Here is a 19450-nt window from a genome sequence, read left to right on the forward strand (position 1 = left end):
GGTTTCAGTATCAACTCCTGTAACAGCCCTAACCCTCTCAGCGGCAGACAGGGCTATAAAGCCTGGATTTCAGCTGTGACGGGTCTGATCCAGGGCAGGGAAAATATGCTAGAGCTCTAATTAGGGCACTGGTATCAATCACTCTGGGGCTGTGGGCAAGCTATTTAACTTCTTTGGGCCCAATTTCCCTTTAAACAGAGACATGCTATGATTCCATGATTTAGCTGGCTGAGCTCTTTGAAGGGAGTAGAAGTTTTCAGAGAAGGGCACTCCGGGACCAAGACCTTTGTAGACCCCTTTATGATCTAGAGAAAAGCTCACTGCCCCTAGCACCCTCATATACACTCAAGAAAGAGCACATGGAAAAAGACCTGGTTTATGTAAGGATCTGTAGTTTCTCCTGGTTCTGCAATTTGGTAAATACTGTGCTAAATGCTCTTGGAGGACTGGGCTGGGAACCTCTTCACCAGGGGATCTCTTACAGTTCTGTCTACAGCCCCAATATAAATACCCACTGGCATTGGTTTAGAGTAGTTTGGGTACAGATCCCCCAGCCCCAGCTTCTTGCTGAACACCTATTTCATCAGTGACCATGCTACTTACCCAAACCTCGGAGAAACTTATTCATCCCACTCTGCTCAGTGTCTGGAAGTTCCTCTAAATACTGTTCCACTCGCTGCTCAAACAGGCCTGCGGAAGAGGAGGAACAGGGAACAGAACCGTTATTGCGGGAAGGGAAGGGGCGGCCTATTGGGCACAGAGAAACCAGGATCTGCAATTACAATTTACGGGAGCATCTTATTAGAATTCAGATTATCTCATCAGAACTATAATTAATAACATCTCACTGTGCTCACTGCTGAAGCAAGAGGCCCTCAGCACCTCCCAGTGCATGTGCCTGAGCTGCATTCCATAAGACAAAGATGCCACTCCTTGTTTCAGAGCTGGGCGCCTTCTCTAGGTCCTCTTAGATCACTCTACCATGTTGTTCCAAAAGGCTTGTTAGACTAAATGGACAGTATTAGTGGACAGAAGATGTAATAACCCTGAGGTTAGACAGAAAGATCTTGAGATGTAAAAAAAAAAAAAAAAAAAAGTCCTAGAGTGAGCTGAGCTGATGAAGTAACTAGAGACAAGGTGACCTTCTATTCTGAATGGAGGCTGCCAACAACCTCAGAGAGCTAGCTCAATTTTCATCAAGGGCTTCTCCAACCTGTGGTTCTTAGAACCCCCTAAATTGCTCAGTCTGGTCTTTTTCTCTGAAGAAGAAGAGCATCTGAAGAGGGGATGGGCTACCAATGGCACGCTGCCTGGGGTGGAGAGGAGCCCTACCAGCCACAAGGCTCCAGCCTGTGCACAGCCTTGGGAAGGCATTTACTGTGACAGGAGGAGAAGAAAGCTCCCTTGGCAGTTTGTATCAGAAGAAAGGGATGCTAGGAGGCCTGGCTCTAGCTGATGGCTAAGAGCTTCCGTCACGGTGCCCAGTTATTCAGGCCTGCTGGTAGCAGAAGACGGCCCACAGCACCCAACCCCAAGCTCTTCTGGCCTTACCCTTTGCCCGACACTTTCTTAGCTCCCTGTCTTGGATGAAGCCTGCAAACATCTGAGACTCCATAAAAACCTCAAGGAAACGGCGGATGCTCTTGGAGGCCACAGACTTGCGGAAGGCCTCTCGCTGAAAGGCCCTCTCTCCCTTCTCGCTCTGAGTCAGGAAGAGGGAGTAGTGCCCAACAGTCTCCACAAAGAACCGGATAAACACCTCCGACACCAGCCCATTGAGGGTATTACATTCTGGAAGAGAAAAGACAAATCTTTGAGGTTCGGGTCAAGAAACGGTCATCTCCAACCTCCAACCCCAACCTCTAGCTGTTATTGTCTCCCTCTCCCCAAGAGAATTTCTAGCCAGAACCACTTAATCTGTTTTTGAAACTTTATCTCTTGTGCTCCTGGGCTTGTAACTAGCCCCTGAGCTGGAAGGTCAGAAACTGTGCTCTGCACATGGAAGTTGGCAAATATTCACTATGTGAATGAGAGTGGAAATCAGAGACCAGAGGATCACTTTCCCCATACCCGTCACCCTTGGTGGTATTCCTGGACTTCACAAGAAGAGGAAGTTCCCTCCATCTCCTGCAGGGACTCAAGGCAAGGCCCCTGAGGGAGGAATAACTAGCTTCCTATCAGCAAGAAGAGTCTAGGCGTTGCCATATATCTTTGGGTTTTCTTTCTCAAACCTTCTGAGGTAGAGAAGAATTAGAGGGAAGAGGGTAGCTTTCTAGCCTGGGCCACCCTACAAGTGCCCCCAATGTTGTTTATGTTTCTCAACTCCCTCTGACAAACTACCACAGTACTTCTCTCTCCTCAGGCCCATTACTCCCTGAGCCCACTGGTAGTGGGGCTAGAGAATTCTAGGCTGGCTTGAGACCAAGGTCCTATACCTGGAGCCTCATCAACCAGAAGGGTCTGGTGTATAGAAACAGGGTCCTGGTACCATGAGGCCCGGGGCCAGAGCAGAGGGAGTCCCGGGGCCAGAGTTGATTCTGCCTGGGGCAAGCCTCACTCACCATCATCGGAATCGCTGTCAGAGTCCTGGGAGATCAGTTCGTTCTTCCTCTCTAGAGCCTGCTCCAGAGCCGCCTGTAGCTTCCTCGGTAACAGCGTGTCCTCATCATCCATCTACAGGGGAAGGAAAACACACAGTCATCATGATCACAGACACTGACTGAGCACTTACTATATGCCAGGCCATCCGAAGAGCTTAAATATATAATCTTACTCATTCCTCCCCCAAATCCTGATACAATTATCGACCTCATTTTACAATGAGAAGCTGAGCAGAGAGAGGTTAAGAAACTCATCCAAAGTCACACAGATAAAAAGTGGTGGAAGCCATGGCATTCACTGTCCAGGACCAGCTTGGGGTTCCTCGCCCAGCACCCTGATGAAGCCTCCCTGGCTCCTCCATCTCCAGCTCCACGATGGGAAGCAGAGCTGGCTCAGGGCAGGGAAATGATGGCCCAGCCTGTGTCTCAGGTATGAGGTTAGGCTGTCGTTCCTGTCTCTGCATTCTGGTTCCGTGTCTGTACCTTGATCCCTTGTACCCAGGAGTGGCAGCTGTCAATGGTGTGTAACAGACTGTACCTTCCCAGAGGGTACACCAGTGGGTTGTGCTCCTTAGTGGAGAGCCGGGAGGATTTCCATGACTAACAAAGGCTTTCTGAAGTTACAATGATGATTGCAAACCTTGACATTCCATAGCATTCTGTGCATGATGTGTCATCCCCCAGCAACATTTCAAGGCAGGTGGTGTCACCATGCCTGCTTTAGAGATGAGAACTCTGGCTCAGAGAAGTTCAGAGGCCCATCTGACATTGTGTGGCTCAAAGGTGGCAGAGCCAGACCTCAAGTGTTCAGACTTCCAGGCCATGCTCTTCACACTCCCACATTCCCATCACACTGGATGATCCCAACCAGAAAGGCAGATCCTGCTGGGGTCAAGACTTCCCAGATCAGCTTCTCCCTCCCCACCCTTGTCTAGTCTGTGAATATGGAGCCCAGAGAGCTCAACAAATAGGCTGTGAAGGTTGAACAACGTGTATAACAGTATTGGGTGCCTGGGGGCCTGCATCAAACAGGCACCTACCCTAGGGCAGGCCATATTCTCTGGTGTCCTGCTCTTTCTTACCTGTCGGATGAATCGGTCGGATCCCAGATTCACCATCAGTGCCTAAGAGAAAGAGTCATTAGTGACAGTGATGCAGGGAATGAGCCCCTGCAATGCCCTCTCTAGGCCTCCAGACCTCCTGGATTCCCAGAGTCAGACAACAGGAATAACTCCAACCAGGGATAGAGCGCCCAGGGAAAAGGGACAGGAGCTGGGTAGAGAGGCCCAGGGGCCACAAGTGAGAAGATCCCAGTGGTCTTGGTCCCTTCCTTTCCCCCTCTGCCCCTCCCTCCCTCCTGGGAGTTTCTGTTCCTTCGGTCCCTTCCTTCCTCCACCCCTCACCCAGCTGGTCCCCCAGACAATGGCCCACCTCCTCCACGGGCAGCTCCTTCAGTTTGGGGAGGGAGCTGGAGAGCAGGCCAACCAGGAAGGGTGTGGGACAGCAGACGATGTCAATCATGGAGGCCGGAAGGACAGGAATGAAGGTGTGCTGCCAGGAGAAGGGGTAGAGCAAGGCTACCACGGCATGGGAGCAGCTGGAGAGGGTACTGGTAGACAGACAGAGACAAGCATCTGAGCCCAGGCCCAGGACCTTTGGGGAAGGGGAGTTCAAGCATCCTTTCATAGGTTAAACCACCCAGTGCAACAAAAGTGCTGATGGAGTTCAGGTCAGGATCTGACCCTGCAGACTGGTGAAGCCCCCACATTCCCACCACTCAGAGCCTCAAGGACACTGGTACTGACCTTCTTTGGGACTCAACCGAGGAACAGCCATGAAGGTACATAGCAACACTTAAACTCACAAACGACTCACATACATACCGCCAAGGGCCACCCTAATCACAGACAGGCCTAACCTGGTGGGGAAGTATCAGCTCAAGCTAGGGAATATGAAGGCAAGGGGAGCAAGAGTCGATCACAGATTTGTAATGTGTAAGAGCTGGAAGACCCTCAGAGGTTGTCTTATCAATTCTACATGTTATAACTGGGGCCACAGCTACTAAGGGTCAGTTTCATAAGGGGCCAGCCTGGGACACAGTTGTCCTGTCTCCCAGCCCAGTGTCACTTGACTACTCTGCCGTCTATCCAACCCTTCCTCGCTGTAATCGCAAAGAGTAGTCTGAGGACCACTGACCGAGGTGAGGAGCCCGGCACCATTCCTACCAAGCTGAAAAAAGTGCCCACGCCCATGTTTCTTCTCAGGCTCCAAAAAATAACCTAAGGTCTCAGTGGGGTCATCCCTCTCTTGGCCTAGATGGGGCTCCGGGCCTCTAGACCCAGCAGCACTCCAGGACCAGCCATCTGAGCAGAATGACCAATGCAAGAGGGGAGGAAGACTTCTAGGGTGCTAGCTAGAAGGAGCAGAAGTGAGTGTGCACTCCCCATGTGTGTTGAGGGCTGGTGTGGGGCACTGGTAAACACAGGAGACACACCTGGCTTGAACAACCCATCTGCTGGGAGGAGAATCAAAGGCCTTCCTCTGGGGACCATATTATAGATGAGGAGGCAGAGGCCCACAGTCAAGTTCAGTTTTAAGCTTGATTTTCCCACTCTGACCCTCTGCCTCTATTAGTCCCACCTATTAGCCACAATAGACTCTACTTGATGAGCTCCCTCAGGAATTCTCCCCCTTTCCTGACTAATGCCCCACCAGTCAGAGAACATGGTTCCAATCCATGACAGAAACAAACCCCCTTTTCTAGAAGGACCCCTGGATGTTCACAAGTGTTTCATCAGCCAGTGCCTTGCTTGGCTGTCCTGCCACCCTACAGACACCTAATAGTGCTGGGCCTTGAGGCAGAGACATAGGTATCCTGGCTCTGACAGCCCCTCTCCTGGGGACAGCAGCTCCCCACACCTCGAGCAGAGCCATCTGCAGAAGATCTAGAAAAGGGCTGTCTCAGTGTTGAGGGACACACTGATCTCCACCTTCCCCTCCAATAGGCCTGGCTCTTTGGAGACAGAGGGTTTTGTAGAGCCCCTAGGGCTAATCACTGCAGCGCACCCCTTCCATATACTCAGACATCAAAACTAGACCTGGAGGGACAAAGGATTTGTGGACAACCTAGAATGTGAGCAACAGAACGTGAGCTGGCTGGACTCACTAAGCCCTGACCCAGTCCAGACCAGGTGCCATCACTGGGCTGCCCACCCTGCCCCTCTCCAGTCACAGGCAGACCCTGAGGAGAGTGGGTATCTCTTCTTAGACCCAAGAGTGGCAGAACTTGAATGCTGAGCCCGGCAAAGAACAGAGCCCTGGGGAACTTTCCTTCCAGAATGGTGCAGGAATGTGCTCAGAGCCCTACTGGAGCTGGGCTACGGGAGGGGGTGGCAAAGAGGAAGCCCTGAGTGAGGGAATGGAACCTTCAAGAAAAAGAAACCTCAGGGTCTAGGCTTCGGTAGGGACACCACAGTCTGGCCAGACTAGAGCCTCCCTCGTTGAGGGACAGTGAACACGGGTGGCAGGGAGGCAGCAGACAGGGCTCCACCGGGCTGCTGTCCTGAGCCCCTTCCTGAGGGACAGCAAGACACACACAACTGTGGGATACAGAGACACTGAGGCTGGGGCGGGAAGTGAGGGCCATTTTCATTTCTAAAGCGGGCCTTCTCTGGAAAAGTCAGCAGCCTGGCATTTCCTCCTCTTCCTTCTCCTGGGCCAAGGGTGGCCTGGCATCCCGCCCAGTGCCCCGTGAGGGCATGCAGGAGTCCCTTTCTCCTGCTCCCCTCAGTAGCCCCTCACACAGACAGAAAGGAAGACCCCAGAGAGCCTGGGCCTACTGAGGACCAACCTGAAAGAGGACTGTCCTTTTCTGCCCCTCCTATCAGCACCTGGCATATGGTACGGCACAGAGCAGGTGGGTTAATAAATGCCCAAATGACATGAATTAATTCCACCATTCTAAAGAAACCACTTCTTCCCGTGATGGATCCTCTGACCAAAAAAATACGTGACATGTTGCCAAGATCTCATCCTCTACTTGCCTGTCCACTCCCCACATATACTCCATGCTATGGTTTAAGTATTTGTGCCCTCCAAAATTCCTATGTGGAAACCCTGAGCCCCAAATATGAGGTGGGGCCTTCGGGAGGTGCTTAGGTGATGAAGGTGGGGCCCTCATGAATGGGATACATGTGCTTATAAAACAGATCCACAGAGCTCCTTCGCCCCTTCTACCACAGTGAGAAGGCTCTGGCTGTGAACCAGGAAGCGGGCCCCCACCAGAACATATCCATGCTGGCACCCTGAGCTTGGATGCGCAGCCTTTGGAACTATGAGAAGTACATTTCTGTTGTTTACAGGCCACCTAGTCTGGTATTTTGCTATAGCAGCCTGAATAGACTGAGACACTTTCTTGTAAATCTTGACTGCCTAGGAGAGCTCAACTCCTTCCACAACACCCCATGTTCTGTGACCCTTCTACCACGCCTCCCAAAGCCACAACCAGATCTTGGCATCTGGAACTCCTCTACCTCTAAAATCATAAATGCCAACATTTCAGACCAAGACCTATGATCCATCCGGCTCTTTTCTTATTCCTCCTAAACCAGCTCCCCTGCCTCACGGGCACCTCCTGTCCCTGGACATCTTTTCCCTCTCCTGGTTTGACTGGCCAACCTTCCTGCAACCACTCTGCTCCCCAGCACCCTCACTGCCTCACCTTGTCCTTCTCCACAAATCCCCAGGTGACCTCTCCAGTCATGCCCTAACTGGCTCCTCCCTGGGGGGCTCAGCGCTCCTCTGACGCCTAGTCAGTGCTCTTGCCCCTTCCTCACGTGGCTCTGCCTAAGAGTTCATCACTCCCCTCAAACTCCGCATCCCACAGAGATGGCCCTGCCTCCCCTCCCAGAGGAAGTGCAGCCATCAGCCAGAAATCTCCTTATTCCACCTTTCTCCAAATCCACGTATTTGCATCTGCACACTCTTGGCTGAGGCAAAAGAAGACATGCCCCACTTCTTCCCTCAGGCCAAGTCCTCCCTTGGGTTCTCAATCCTGCCACACCAATACCACAGCAGCTGGCACATAGTAGGGCTCATAAATACATGTCAGATTAACTAGTGGACGTGCCTTCCCCCTCTTCTTCACCTGGCCCTGCTGGGCCTTACCTGAGCTTATCTGCCACAAAAATGACTCGGCGCTCCAGCAGCAGCGAGGCAAAGATTCGGATGAGCTGGCGCACGCTGAGGCAGGTGAAAAGGCACTCGAAGTCCACGTGCTCCAGCCGGGAATCCATGGGCCGCCGCAGCTCTAACACCTGTAGGAAAGCAAGGGGGGAAGTGGGTCAAGGCAGGCGAGGTGAGTGTCACTCCCGGGAATAGCCAGCCCTTCCCTTGTGCCTTTCTTGGGCCTGGCACAGAGATTAGACAGGCTGATAGAGACAGAGGCCAGAATGGTAGGACAAACATGACCTCTGGAAGGAAACTCGAGCAGGAAGGGGAGAGGACATGGCAACAAGGACACTAGCATTGCCTTCTGAGGGGTTTCCCTCCCCACCCTCCCTTTTCCAGCTTTCTAATCTACCCCACTATGCAATAAGACCCAGTCTCCCTCTCCCCTCAGACCACAGCTCTGTTCCCACAGTACTCAGACACCTAGCCTGTGAGCAAGAGGGCTAACTGGAATGTGGGGGAGGCTCCAGAGAGAAGCAGTTGATGAGCCATCCCTCAGGCTCCCAGGAAAAGGAGGAGAGGTGAATACTCTTACAGATCAGGAGAATAAGGAGACCACACAGCTCCATCTGTGGGGTGCCCCCCGCCCCCTGGTCCATCTCCCCAAGCAGAGGTCTTGGCGCCCATGCTGACCGGATCCCACAACCAATCACTACTCCCCAGGCCATAGGAAGACCAGCATCTCCATATCCCTGGGCTGCCATCTCTCAGAAGGCAATGCTAATGTCCTTGTTGTCATGTCCTCTCCCTTCCTGCTAGACTTTCCTTCCAGAGGTCATGTTTGTCCTACCATTCTGGCCTCTATCTCTATCAGCCTGTCTAATCTCTGTGCCAGGCACAAGGAAGGCACAGGGAAGGACTGGCTATTCCACCACCATGCCAGGAAGCAGGACTTTATCAGGGCCAGACCTAGCTATCCTCCCTCCAGGGGGGTTGCAAGGCCACTCCCAAGGTCAGTGCTATGCCAGAAAAAAGCCACTTCCTTGGGGGCAGCCCTGAGGGTGAAGGGTAGCAATTGACCCTAGCAGTGAGAGCAGGAGGAGCTGCTGACGCTCAGGCCAGGCCTAAGCAGCTACCACAGGGGACTGCCTAGTCTTCTCCTTGGTCTCTCAGCGCATGTGGGCAGCAAGGGTGTGCAGGCCTCCTGCTAAGTAGGGTGAAAACTGACGTCCCTTGCAGAGCCCATGGTGTCAGAGCTCTCTTCCAGGGGCTTTTACCCCACATCATCTCATTTATTCCTCAGGGTCGAAGCAAGGGAAGTTAAACTCCTAGCTCAATATTCATCCCTCTGGCTCCCAGAGAAGCAGCAAACGGGGCACAAGGTGCCCTAACGATCAGCAGACACTATCTTTCCCACCGATGGTGAACTCCTAGAAGGCCCAGGGATGAGCACAATGCCATGCCCACACAAAATGCTCAGGGAATGTGGCCTGAAGGAAACCCACACCACACGGACACCAGAGGCCTCTGTATGAGCCCCCCGTCCTTGTCCCCAGAAGTCACAGTGATGCTCCCCCACACCCCTCCACCCCCAAGAGCCTCACGCAGTCTGACAGGCTCAGCTCTGCAGCACAGCGCCATCCTCCTACGACCCCTGGGGTCCAGGCTCCCTGCAGCGTGTGAGAATTCACAGAAGCAGCTGGTGGGACCTGGGCCTCTTCTCATGCATCCCTGCCTTCAAGGATCGCAGTCCAGTGGGGCCGACTGAGTCAAAGTAACCCCAGCTGTGAGACTGGTGTCCGGACCGAGGAAGCCATGATTCACGTCTGCACGGTGGGGGCGGAGGGGGGGCCCACGAGGGTGGAGAAGAAGGGCAGCAGCCCCAGTGGAGGCAGGGAGTGGTCAGGGCAGTGGCTCAGAGCCCAAGATACTTCGTTTGGGCTGTCCAAGGAGAGAAGGGAAGAGTCTTCAAGGCAAAAGGAAGCAGGGTTCAGCGACAGTAAGCAATTCAAGTCAGAGTGATGAGAAGTGAGGCTGGTGAGAGTGGGGCCGTCCCGAAGGGCTCCCAGGCATGCTGCTGGGCTCTCGGGGCAGGGCCAGCCATCCTGCGCCAGACCTCTCAAAAAGCCTAAAGTCCCTCCAGAGGAGGGTGGGGGAAAAGAGGCTGAGAGAGAGCCCTGAACTGGCATTTGCGCCACTCCCAGCACACCCTGTGTTTCTTTAGTCAGACCCTCTCCTGCTCTCTGTAACAACGAAGTCATTTCTTCTTCCCTCTCCTAAAGCCTAGCACCCACCTCTCACAGAGGATGACCTTCTTTTCCATTTTGAGAAAACCGAAGCTATCAGATGAGAAGCCAGAATCCACAAGCCATGGCCCTTCCCTGCCATCACACAAGGAAGGGCCCATCTCTCCTAACCGAAGCCAGTCCTTCCCTGGATCCCACAGCCCTGCCGCCTCCTCGGCCACAGTCTGACTGTCCCCTCCCTCTCCTGACTATCCGCTTTCACCTCTGCCTCCGCTGGGTCATTCCCACCAGCCTCCAGACGACCATCTTCCACAAACTCCCCCCTTTCAACCACTGCCCTCCCCCTTCCCAAGTCCTCTTCACAACCAAGCCTCTCGAAGAGAAGTCTATGCAGGCTATTTCCACTTTCTCACCCCTCTTCACTTCTCAACTCACTCCACTCAGGTATCTGGGCCCCTCAGTTCCTGCTCCACTGAGATCCACTCTTGTCAAGGCAGCTGGCCATTCCTCATCCTGACCTCACCTGAGCACCCCTTCCTTCTTAAGATGCCCCCTTCCTTGGCTTCCAAGCCACGGCCTGCTATCCCTCCTGTCTTCTCACTCCTGGGGGTTGCTCCTCCTCTTTTGCAGGATCCCCAAACGTTGGAGTTCCCCAGGTCCAAGGAGGACCGAGTCTGGGCTCTCTTCTCTTCCCTATCTACACTTTCTGCTACGAAACATCTTCTCTTGGGTGCCACCCAGGTATCTTAAACATAACACCTACAAAATCCACTTCCCTGCTTCCTCCTTGGAGCCCACTCCCTCCACAGGCAGTACGCCGGCAACTACCCTGAAGCTCGAGCCAAAAAGCTGGGAGTTAGCCTTAAAATCTCCCTAACACTGCATATAAAAGTACTTCTGATCCTAAGTCTAAAACGTATCTCAAATCCACCCACTTCTTACCTCTTCTACCACTCCTTAATCCAAGCTACTATCATATCATCTCCTGTCCTACTGTAGAGGAGCCTAGCAGGTCTCCCTGCTTTCACTCCGATCCACGATCTCCACAGCAGCCAGAGTGAGCTTTTAAAATTATCTCTCAGATCTTATAACCCTGCTTTAGATAAACTCCAAAATCCTTAACTTGGCCTAGCAGGCACACTGTGATGTGGCCCTCGCTGCCTCTCCTGCCCTGCTCACCACCCTTTCAACCATCTTGGCCTTTTTTCAGTTCCTTGTCACTTTGCCGACATGTGCCTTTGCAGGTGCTGTTCCCTCTCTATCTGGAATAACCTTCTCCCATCCACACCCTTCTCTTTCAGTCCCCCTCCCCCACTTCATTTAGCTGACTCTACTCACCTAAGTCACCTTCTCAGAGGAAGCCTTCCCGGGCCCCCTAACCTAGAGCAGGTCCCCTGTCACACACTCTTACTCCCACGCTTGCACTTGGCACTTAAAATGTTCAGGAATTATCTACTTAAAAGCAGACATATGTATTTAATATTGGTCTCTCCCACTAGATTATGAACTCCACAGGGACAGAGCTGTGGCCTACTTCAACTTCATGGCTGCCCCAAGGTCTGGCGCCATCCCTGACTGTGAGAGAGCACTGTCGGTAAAGAGCCGATGAATGAATAAAAGGAGGGCAGGTGGAATGTCGTTGAGTCCAAGCAGGTCAGGGAAGGCCCCCTAGGAGCTGCAGGGAGTTGGGCCCCAGTGACAGTTCTGTCATTCACTTTTCCAGTCCTTACTGATTAGCTGTACACACACCGTGAGCAAGGAAGGGGCCGTGCTCTGCCCCTCCCAGGGACTGCAGCCTTAGCTAGCCCCCATCCATAGTCTGAGAGAAGAGGCAGCAGAAATCCCTACCTCATTGCCAGCACCTGGAAGAAATGTCTTCACTTTGATGGTCTTCCCTGGGGCAGGGAAGGGCGACTCCATGAGACTTCTCATGAAGGGATAGACCAAGGCGGCAGAGATCCCACGCCGGCGCTCCACCTCATCTAGGACCTGTGCCCAACCACCGGCAGCCCGAAGAGGAAGGGTGTCAGGACGCTGCCCTTCCCTACCTCCTGGGCAGAGAAGAGGGCAGCGTGGCATCTGACCAGCCGGGGCCAAAAGCTAGGGGACAGGAGGACTGTCTCGCCAGCAGCTTTACACTCTAGCCTTCCTGCTTCCCTTGGCACTCGATGACTGCTCTGCTCACTAACTCGTCCTTGCCTCACACCCAGGAGCTGGGCAAAGAAAACACCACCTGTAAGTCGGGTCCCTGGGCACTTGGCTTCCCCAGGTGGGCGGGGGGGGGGGGGGTCCTCTGTCCCCAAGGACTCCGGCTCTGCCCATGGCCCAGGGTGGACTGCGACATTGGCAGACCATGTTGGTGCAGGAGCTGGGGAGATGCCAGCTGGCCAGATGGGGAGCCAGACTTTGGAACAGGAAAGAGTCCAAGAGCTCCCTGTACTTGCTCTTGCATTCTCTTGCTCATGCCCGCTCGCTTGCTCGCTCATGCACACAGGTGGTTTTCTCATCTGAGCTGACTATAGATACTCCTGTGGGAGCTGTCAGCTGGGGAAAGGGGAGGGAAGTAAGCCAGAGCCCTCTTACCTTGGAAAACAAGCCGAAGCAGCCAAGGCGGCTGATGACACAGTATACCTCCGGCAACCGAGGCCCTTTCCCACTCGGCTGGGTCGGGATGAGGCGGAGGAGAGACAGACAGATACAGAGAAGGCACGATTACTACATCCGGCTCCTTTCCTGGGGAATTGAGGACTAAGGACTGATCTTCTAGTGGACGACTGCAAACCTCTTCTAAACCGCTACTCAACCAGGCCCCCAGAGAAAAGGCTGACACTCTTCGGGGGCAGGCTTCAGCCTCCACTGGGTCTTCCAGCCCAAGGTGCCAGACTCCTGCCGAGTTCCTCCCAGGAGGCCGCTGGCGAAGGAGGAAGCAGCCTGGCAAAAGCTAGATGGTGATTCGTGGATTTACATGGCAAAAGCTGGGAATCCAGAGGACACAATGGTCATGAGAGGGACCTGTGTACATTCCTCGGAGTAAGCCCCCCTCACAGGGGACATTCTGTAAAACATCCCCATTCTAGGTTCCCCTTGCCTCCCTTCCTCGATCCACCCCACTCTAGTAAGACAAACTGAACAGAGATAAGGGCGGCAAACTACTATTTATTGAATGTTTACCATATCTGAGGCCTGGGCTTGGTACTTTACAAAAAGCCTGAGAGAGATAGTACACGGGCACTATCATCTGCATTCTATAGATGAGTAAACTGAGTTACAAAAAGAAGAACTCATTGCCCAAGGACATGCATCTAAAAGTCATGGAGCCAGGAGTCTGTTTTGGCCTCTGATTTGCTATCTCACCGCTAAAGCATACTGCCTCCTGACAGGACAGAAGGGAAAGGGACGCAAAGACAGAGAACAGAAGTGTGCTAGAAGAGGAGAACAAAGGAAAAGGGGGATTGAAAAGGGGAGTGGCTGGAGGAGATGTGCCCTGAGAGCTCCCCAGGCCTGGAGCCCCCAAATGCAGGTTGGGGTGACGCCACCAGAGTCTACGTCTCCAGCAAGGGGCTGGCAGGGCTCTGTGGCTGCCTCTGGCTCAGAGGCCTGAGTGTCTGGCAAGGCCAAGTAGGGAGGGAGCACAGAGCAGGTGCTGGCCCCTCATGCAGGCTGCTAAGCAAATGCAGATGGGCCCATTTCAGTTTCCAAACCTGCTGGCCGAATGTCACAGATCTAAAGAGAAGGCAGAATCTGTTTTTGTCCATATTAGGCCTGAAACTCACTCCTCTCTCTTTCCCTCTCCCCCGCCTCCTCTAAAGCCCCAAGTGATTAAATCAAGTATGTGGGATTTGGGTTAGAATCATTGTGTCCAATCTGCAGGAATGCCGAGCTAGTGCCAGCCCCCTTGGCAGGGACCCAGCCCAGGCCCTCTCTGAGCACGCCAGGACAAACATGCTCTTCCCTGGGGGCAGCAGGCCCGCTGCAAAGGAGCAGCTCTGCTCCATCACTATTCCTGCAAAGGCAGCCTTCGGAATGCTCGTCTCCAGGCCCAGGTGAATCTGGGGCATGCTGGCCTCTGCTGGCTCCCCACCTGGGATCTGTACTGCTCCACATTCCCTTAGCCCTACTCACCGGGCATTCAATATCCAAATATCCCCAGACTACCCTTTGGGGCGATCCAAGAGTATCAAAGAACTTAGAGTCAATCCTGGCTCTGTCTCTCACTGGCTGTGTGATCCTGGGCAAGTTATTCCCCCCCGAGTCTTGATTTCTTAATCTATAGAAACTGACGGACATAGTACTACTTCATGAACTCTCCCCTAAGGATTAAAGAAGATGACATACCTAAGGCATCCAGCCTGGAACATAACAGGTCCTAAATAATAGTTTATTCCCTTTGTCTTCCCTTCTACATTCAAAGTCTGACCTCCTCTACTAGACTATCTAAAATTCCTTGAGGATTGGATGGGATTCATGTCTAACTCCTTTTTAGGTGCATTTAACATGTTGCCTGACCCTCAACAGGAGTATGGTATGTGTTTCAGAATGAATGAATGAATGAATGAATGAATGGCCCAGAATCCTTCATCTGGGGTCCCTGCCTAGGATCCTTCTCATCTGTGCTTAGACTGGCATCTAGTGAGTCTTTGTCCCATTAAGGCATGAACCATGAAACACTGCTGACACCCCAAACCAACAACATCCTAGTGAACTCCAGGGGAGAGCGCAACAGGACTCCCTCTTTACCTTACCTCCATCTGATTATTTCCCAGGACTAATGGGAAGGGAGACGGGGAAGGGTTTCTCTCTCTGTAACATGGCTTATATTTTCAAAATCCTCCCTTTCCCCTGTGTTCAAGGCATCTCTCCCAGAATCCCATAGAAGGTACTGCTCTGTCCCTCCTCGGCCTCCAACATTACCAGACCACGGACAGGATGCCTCCTCACGTCAGCTGGCCAGGTATGGGCATGAGGAAGGTTGTCCTCCACCCCTGTCCGATGCACACACATAGCTGGGGTGATATGATCCCGCACTCCAGCAACAGCACCAGAGCCCAGAGCCCGAGGGAAATGAAGGAGAAGAAAAAGTGTAGGAAAGTTAAAACCATAGGACAGCCCAGTAGGAGGTGATCCACTCTCTCCTCTTACCACAGTTTATCTTAGATCCTGGGGCCTGAGCAGAGGGGTCACTGTGAGTCCTGCGATCCTAGGAGTGCCTCATCCGGGTGCCTGCGTGCGTGCGTGCGTGTGCGCGTGCATGTGTTGAGGGTGGCCTCGAGGAGCACACAAGGAAGCAGAACGTAGAATCCCACACAAGCCAGAGTTGAGGAAGGCGCACACACACATACTGTGCAGCCCAGTCCCCCCAGGGCTGCACGGCTCTACTCACCAGTAAGCGCCTGCAGTAGCCGAAGCGCCTGCTGCCGTCTTCCCCAGTCAGCATGAAAGAGAAGGTCTCACTGGAACGGGGAGGGGCCTGGCGTCAGGGAAGGTCAGAGGACCCAGGAAATAGCACCCCAGAAGAGGGAATGCCCTCCCAGGGAGGAGGTGAAGGGCCAGCTGGCGGGAAGAGCAGAGGCCAGGATGCCGGCATGTCCTGTGCAGTTGCCCCTGCCGTGGGAGTCACGGAGCCGATGCCCCCTTCCTGCCTCCGGCCAGACCGGGCCAGGCCTCACCTGCTGTACTCTGACACAGGGAGCCAGTCCTTGGCATCAGGGAAGCAAAACTGGGGGATGGCCTTGAGCCTCTCCTCTGCCTCCCGCATCTGCTTGGTGGGTCGGTCCAGCTGCAGGGAGAGGGATTTGGGGAGAGACAGATGAAAGACATGGATCCTGGGATGGAGGGGGGTGGCTGAGAAGCATCTCCTCCCCTAAGAGCTTTAGATGGCATCTGGCCAACTGGCATGCTTCTCAGCAGTCCTGTCCCCATTCCCGATTCTTACAGAGAGGTCTGGGTGCGAGCTGAGACATCATTTATTCATTCAGTAGGTGCCAAATGAGTGCTTTCTATGTGGCACCTGGCACTGTGTCACGCGCTGGGGCTACTGATGGAAGACAAAGTGGGTAAGGTCCCTGTCCCTGCACATTCTGGTCAGGAGACTGAGACAATTGACAACGAAATCCCCAAGGGTGCCACAAAGGAAATAAAGAGGGCACTATGACAGAGAGAACTGGACATGGGGATGGATACTTTAGGTATCTGGAAAGATCTCCTGGAAGAGGTACTATCTGGGCAGAGAATGAGGAATGAAAAAAAGCCAGCCACCATGTGTAGAGCTGAAGAAAGAACATTCCAGGCTGAGGCAGAGAGCAAGGAGGCTAGGTTGGCTGGCTGGTGATGGACAGGGAAGGTGTGGTAAGAGGGAAGGTAGGTGGGGGGATGGAGAGTGACAGCTAATGGGATACACAATTTCTTTTTGGGGTGATAAACATGTTCCAGGGACACCTCGGTGGCTCAGTTGGTTAAGCACTCGATTCTTGGTTTCAGCTCAGGTCATGATCTCGTGGTCGTGGGACTGAGCCCTTTGTCAGGCTCCACGCTGGGCATGGAGTCTGCTTCATATTCTCTTCCCCTCTCGCTCTCCTTTCCCCTCTGCTCCCCCAACCCTGCTTGCTTGCACTCTCTCTCTCTAAAATAAATAAACTCTTTTTAAAAAAATGTCCTAATATTGATTGTACAACTCTGAATATACTAAAAGTCATTGAATTGTATACTTTACTTTTTTTTAAATTTTTTTAAAATTTTATTTATTTATTTGTCAGAGAGAGAGAGACAGAGACAGAGAGAGAGCACAAGCAGGCAGAGGGAGAAGCAGACTCCCCACTGAGCAGGGAGCCCGATGTGGGGCTCGGATCCCAGGATCCTGGGATCACGACCTGAGCTGAAGGCAGACGCTTAACCAACTGAGCCACTCAAGCATCCCAAATTATATACTTCAAATAGCTGAATTAAACAGTATGTGAATTAGGTCTCAATACAGTGGTTAAAAAGAGAGAAATAAAGTATGAGAAGTACCTGGGGGCCCTTCCGCAGGCCCCTTGCCATCCTTATAAGCAATTTGGGTTTTATTCTAGGCATACTGGGAGGTGTTCTCTGCGCCCTCATCCTCTGAACAAGCACTGGCCCAAACCCATGCCCCGGAAACCCTCTCTTCCCTGCTAGCTGGCAGGCACCATGCTCAGGGCTGTCGCAGCGAGGTGAGTGGCTATGGCAGGAACAGGATCTCTCTTGCCCCAGAGATGGGCCAGGCAGACAGAAGGTGCTAGAGGAGGGGTGGGATGGGGGAGAGATGGCCTCACCTTGGGAAACTGGTAGGAGACTTCAGGGAGGTAGGTGTTTCGAGATGGCTTCTTCTTGAGGGACACCACCACAAAGTACTCAAAAAGCTCCCGCTCCTGCCACTCGAGCAGTTCCAGCTCCAGAGTCCGATAGCTGGGTGCACGCTTCAGCATGGACTGGATGTGGACCAGGCGCTGCGTGTGGGCTGGGGGCAGGGTGTATGTCAGGGCTCAGGCAGGCTGGACCATCACAGACCCCACATCAGCCCCCTTCCACCCCAGTCTCAGGCTCTGCCTCTGTGGACCACCTCTAAGCGCAGAAGCCTGGCCTGACACCCTCTCGCAGCTGGGTCTGGGGCTGAAGTGGCAAGAGCAAAGTGTCTACGCCTGTGCAAAGGCTCTGCCCTGCCACAGGGAGCTGCTGCGCTGGGCCTTCTGGAGCTTCTGGAGGCTGGGCGGGGACTGACAGGACTGCCTAAGCCAGGCAAAACCCAGGCACCCACCTACCCCTGCCTAGTACCAACACGAACCTCCACGAAGGCTTTGTCCTGGGTCCCTCTCAGAGTCCTTGGACTTGGACCCTTTGTCCCTGTCCCCAGCCCAAAGTCCATTTGCCCACTTGCCTGGGGGACCAGTGGAGGACGGGAGGAGGGAGCTAGCTCTCACATACTTTAACCATCCAGGAAAGTCTAGACAGGTTTCCCAGTAGAGAAAGAACAGAGATTTAGCCAAGGCTGCTGGAACGGGAAGTTTCCAAAACCTTTTCAGGGAGGTGTCAGTCCTCCTCTCTATGGATATGGGGCGTAAGTGGTCTCAGGGCCTCCAGAGGACCAGTTTCCTCAGGCTGGCACAATTCTTACAGCCAGGAGAGGTACTTGTAATCTTCTAAACCCACCTCTGACCCTCCAGATTTGCAGCATTTACCAGGCAAATCTAGCACCCAGTTCTTGTGGACAAGACCGTGGGGAAGTCCAGGTGAAGGGGGACGTCTGAGTTCAACCCTCCCAGGGCTGCCTTGCACGCAGTAGGAGGGGACTCCCCTACAGCTCTTAGCTCTGTTGGCTGCTATCCTGCCTGCCTCTTGCCTCTTCAAAGCAGGCCACCTGGGGACGTTGGAACTCTATGTGCAGAAGAAGGGGGGTGACTCTACAGCCAGGGCTGGGAAGGGATTCCGTGCTCTCGGGGAGCCACGCCTCACCTTTGAACCTGTCGTCAGAGTCGCTCTCGCTCTCACTATTCTCATCTGGAAAAGTAACAGTAGGAGTGCACGCTTGCTGAGCCGCTGCCCCACAGCCAACGTTTCCTGCGCCCCCCTCCCAGCTCTTCTCACGAGGGATGGATCATACCTCTTCTGGGCCCCCCTGGGCCCAGGGTCCCTCTGAGCTCAAACCACAGGTGCTAATCACTATACAAACCCCTATCCATCCAGTCCTGCTCTGGGGGAAGCTGCTGAAGGCCTGAGCTGGAGGCCGAGCCAGCAGAGAGGCCTACAGGCCTGGATCACAGGGCCTGCCTCCAGGACGCCAAGATTTGAAATGGGAAACAGACCACAGTTCTCAGTAAGTCTGGCCTTTCCTTTTGCCAGAAGCAGATTCCCACACCCACCTCCCTCATCAGGGCCTCACAGCCCAAAGCCTGAACTAACCCATCCCATGGTTTCCTTCCCTCTTTGGCCCTCCCCTTCTATGGGCCACTTCTTGGTTGGACTCTACCCTCCTAGAAGGCAGGAGGATCCTGGGATTGGCCCACAGAAGGATAAACTAAAGCTAGATCATGCTTCTCCCTGTTCCTACTGCCCAAGGGCCCCAGACACCTGAACCAGCTCAGACATCAAGGCCTACCTCTCAGTGATGCTGTCTCAATGCTGGACATTGACAGTTTTTTTAATCTCTTCTTTCCCCTCTTGGCATTATAGATGGAGTTAATTCTTTGGACAAGCTGGGTGAGGAAAGCAGAGAAGGTGAGATAACCTTAACATCAGCTGCCCCTATTTCCAAGAAGGCTGATTAGTAGCCCTTTCGTTCCCTCAAGGTGCACACTTTCTGCCCTCCCCATACTGGACCCAGTACTGGTCTCCCGGCTGCACTAACCCCAAGTGCAGACAGGCCGGTAGCTCTTCTCTCCCTCGTCCCCTCAGTGGTCTCCTGCCCCTACACAAGGATGTTAA

The 19450-nt window shown here is 53.5% G+C and overlaps 1 protein-coding gene across 10 annotated transcripts in view; it reads right to left on the reverse strand.

Annotated features, from left to right (window-relative positions):
- Positions 1–19450, reverse strand: part of DENND2B (DENN domain containing 2B) — a 150054-nt gene that overhangs the window by 2415 nt on the left and 128189 nt on the right. For 9 of the 10 annotated variants that reach the window (XM_045894190.3, XM_045894188.3, XM_064577076.1 and 6 more), the window contains 13 exons: positions 19125–19221; positions 18482–18526; positions 17305–17489; positions 15682–15791; positions 15396–15465; positions 12599–12676; positions 11864–12004; positions 7767–7915; positions 4032–4209; positions 3683–3724; positions 2562–2673; positions 1552–1791; positions 604–690 (listed from right to left, as the gene is read on the reverse strand). In XM_045894190.3, the coding sequence (XP_045750146.1) occupies positions 604–690; positions 1552–1791; positions 2562–2673; positions 3683–3724; positions 4032–4209; positions 7767–7915; positions 11864–12004; positions 12599–12676; positions 15396–15465; positions 15682–15791; positions 17305–17489; positions 18482–18526; positions 19125–19221 (1534 nt within the window). The remainder of the gene's footprint in view (positions 1–603; positions 691–1551; positions 1792–2561; positions 2674–3682; positions 3725–4031; positions 4210–7766; positions 7916–11863; positions 12005–12598; positions 12677–15395; positions 15466–15681; positions 15792–17304; positions 17490–18481; positions 18527–19124; positions 19222–19450) is intronic. The other variant, XM_064577075.1, reaches the window with a different exon arrangement.

Source organism: Mirounga angustirostris, unplaced genomic scaffold (assembly GCF_029215605.1).
Source record: "Mirounga angustirostris isolate CCGP_5_RB_7025 unplaced genomic scaffold, mMirAng1.0.hap1 SCAF_13, whole genome shotgun sequence".
Taxonomy (NCBI): Eukaryota; Metazoa; Chordata; class Mammalia; order Carnivora; family Phocidae; genus Mirounga; species Mirounga angustirostris.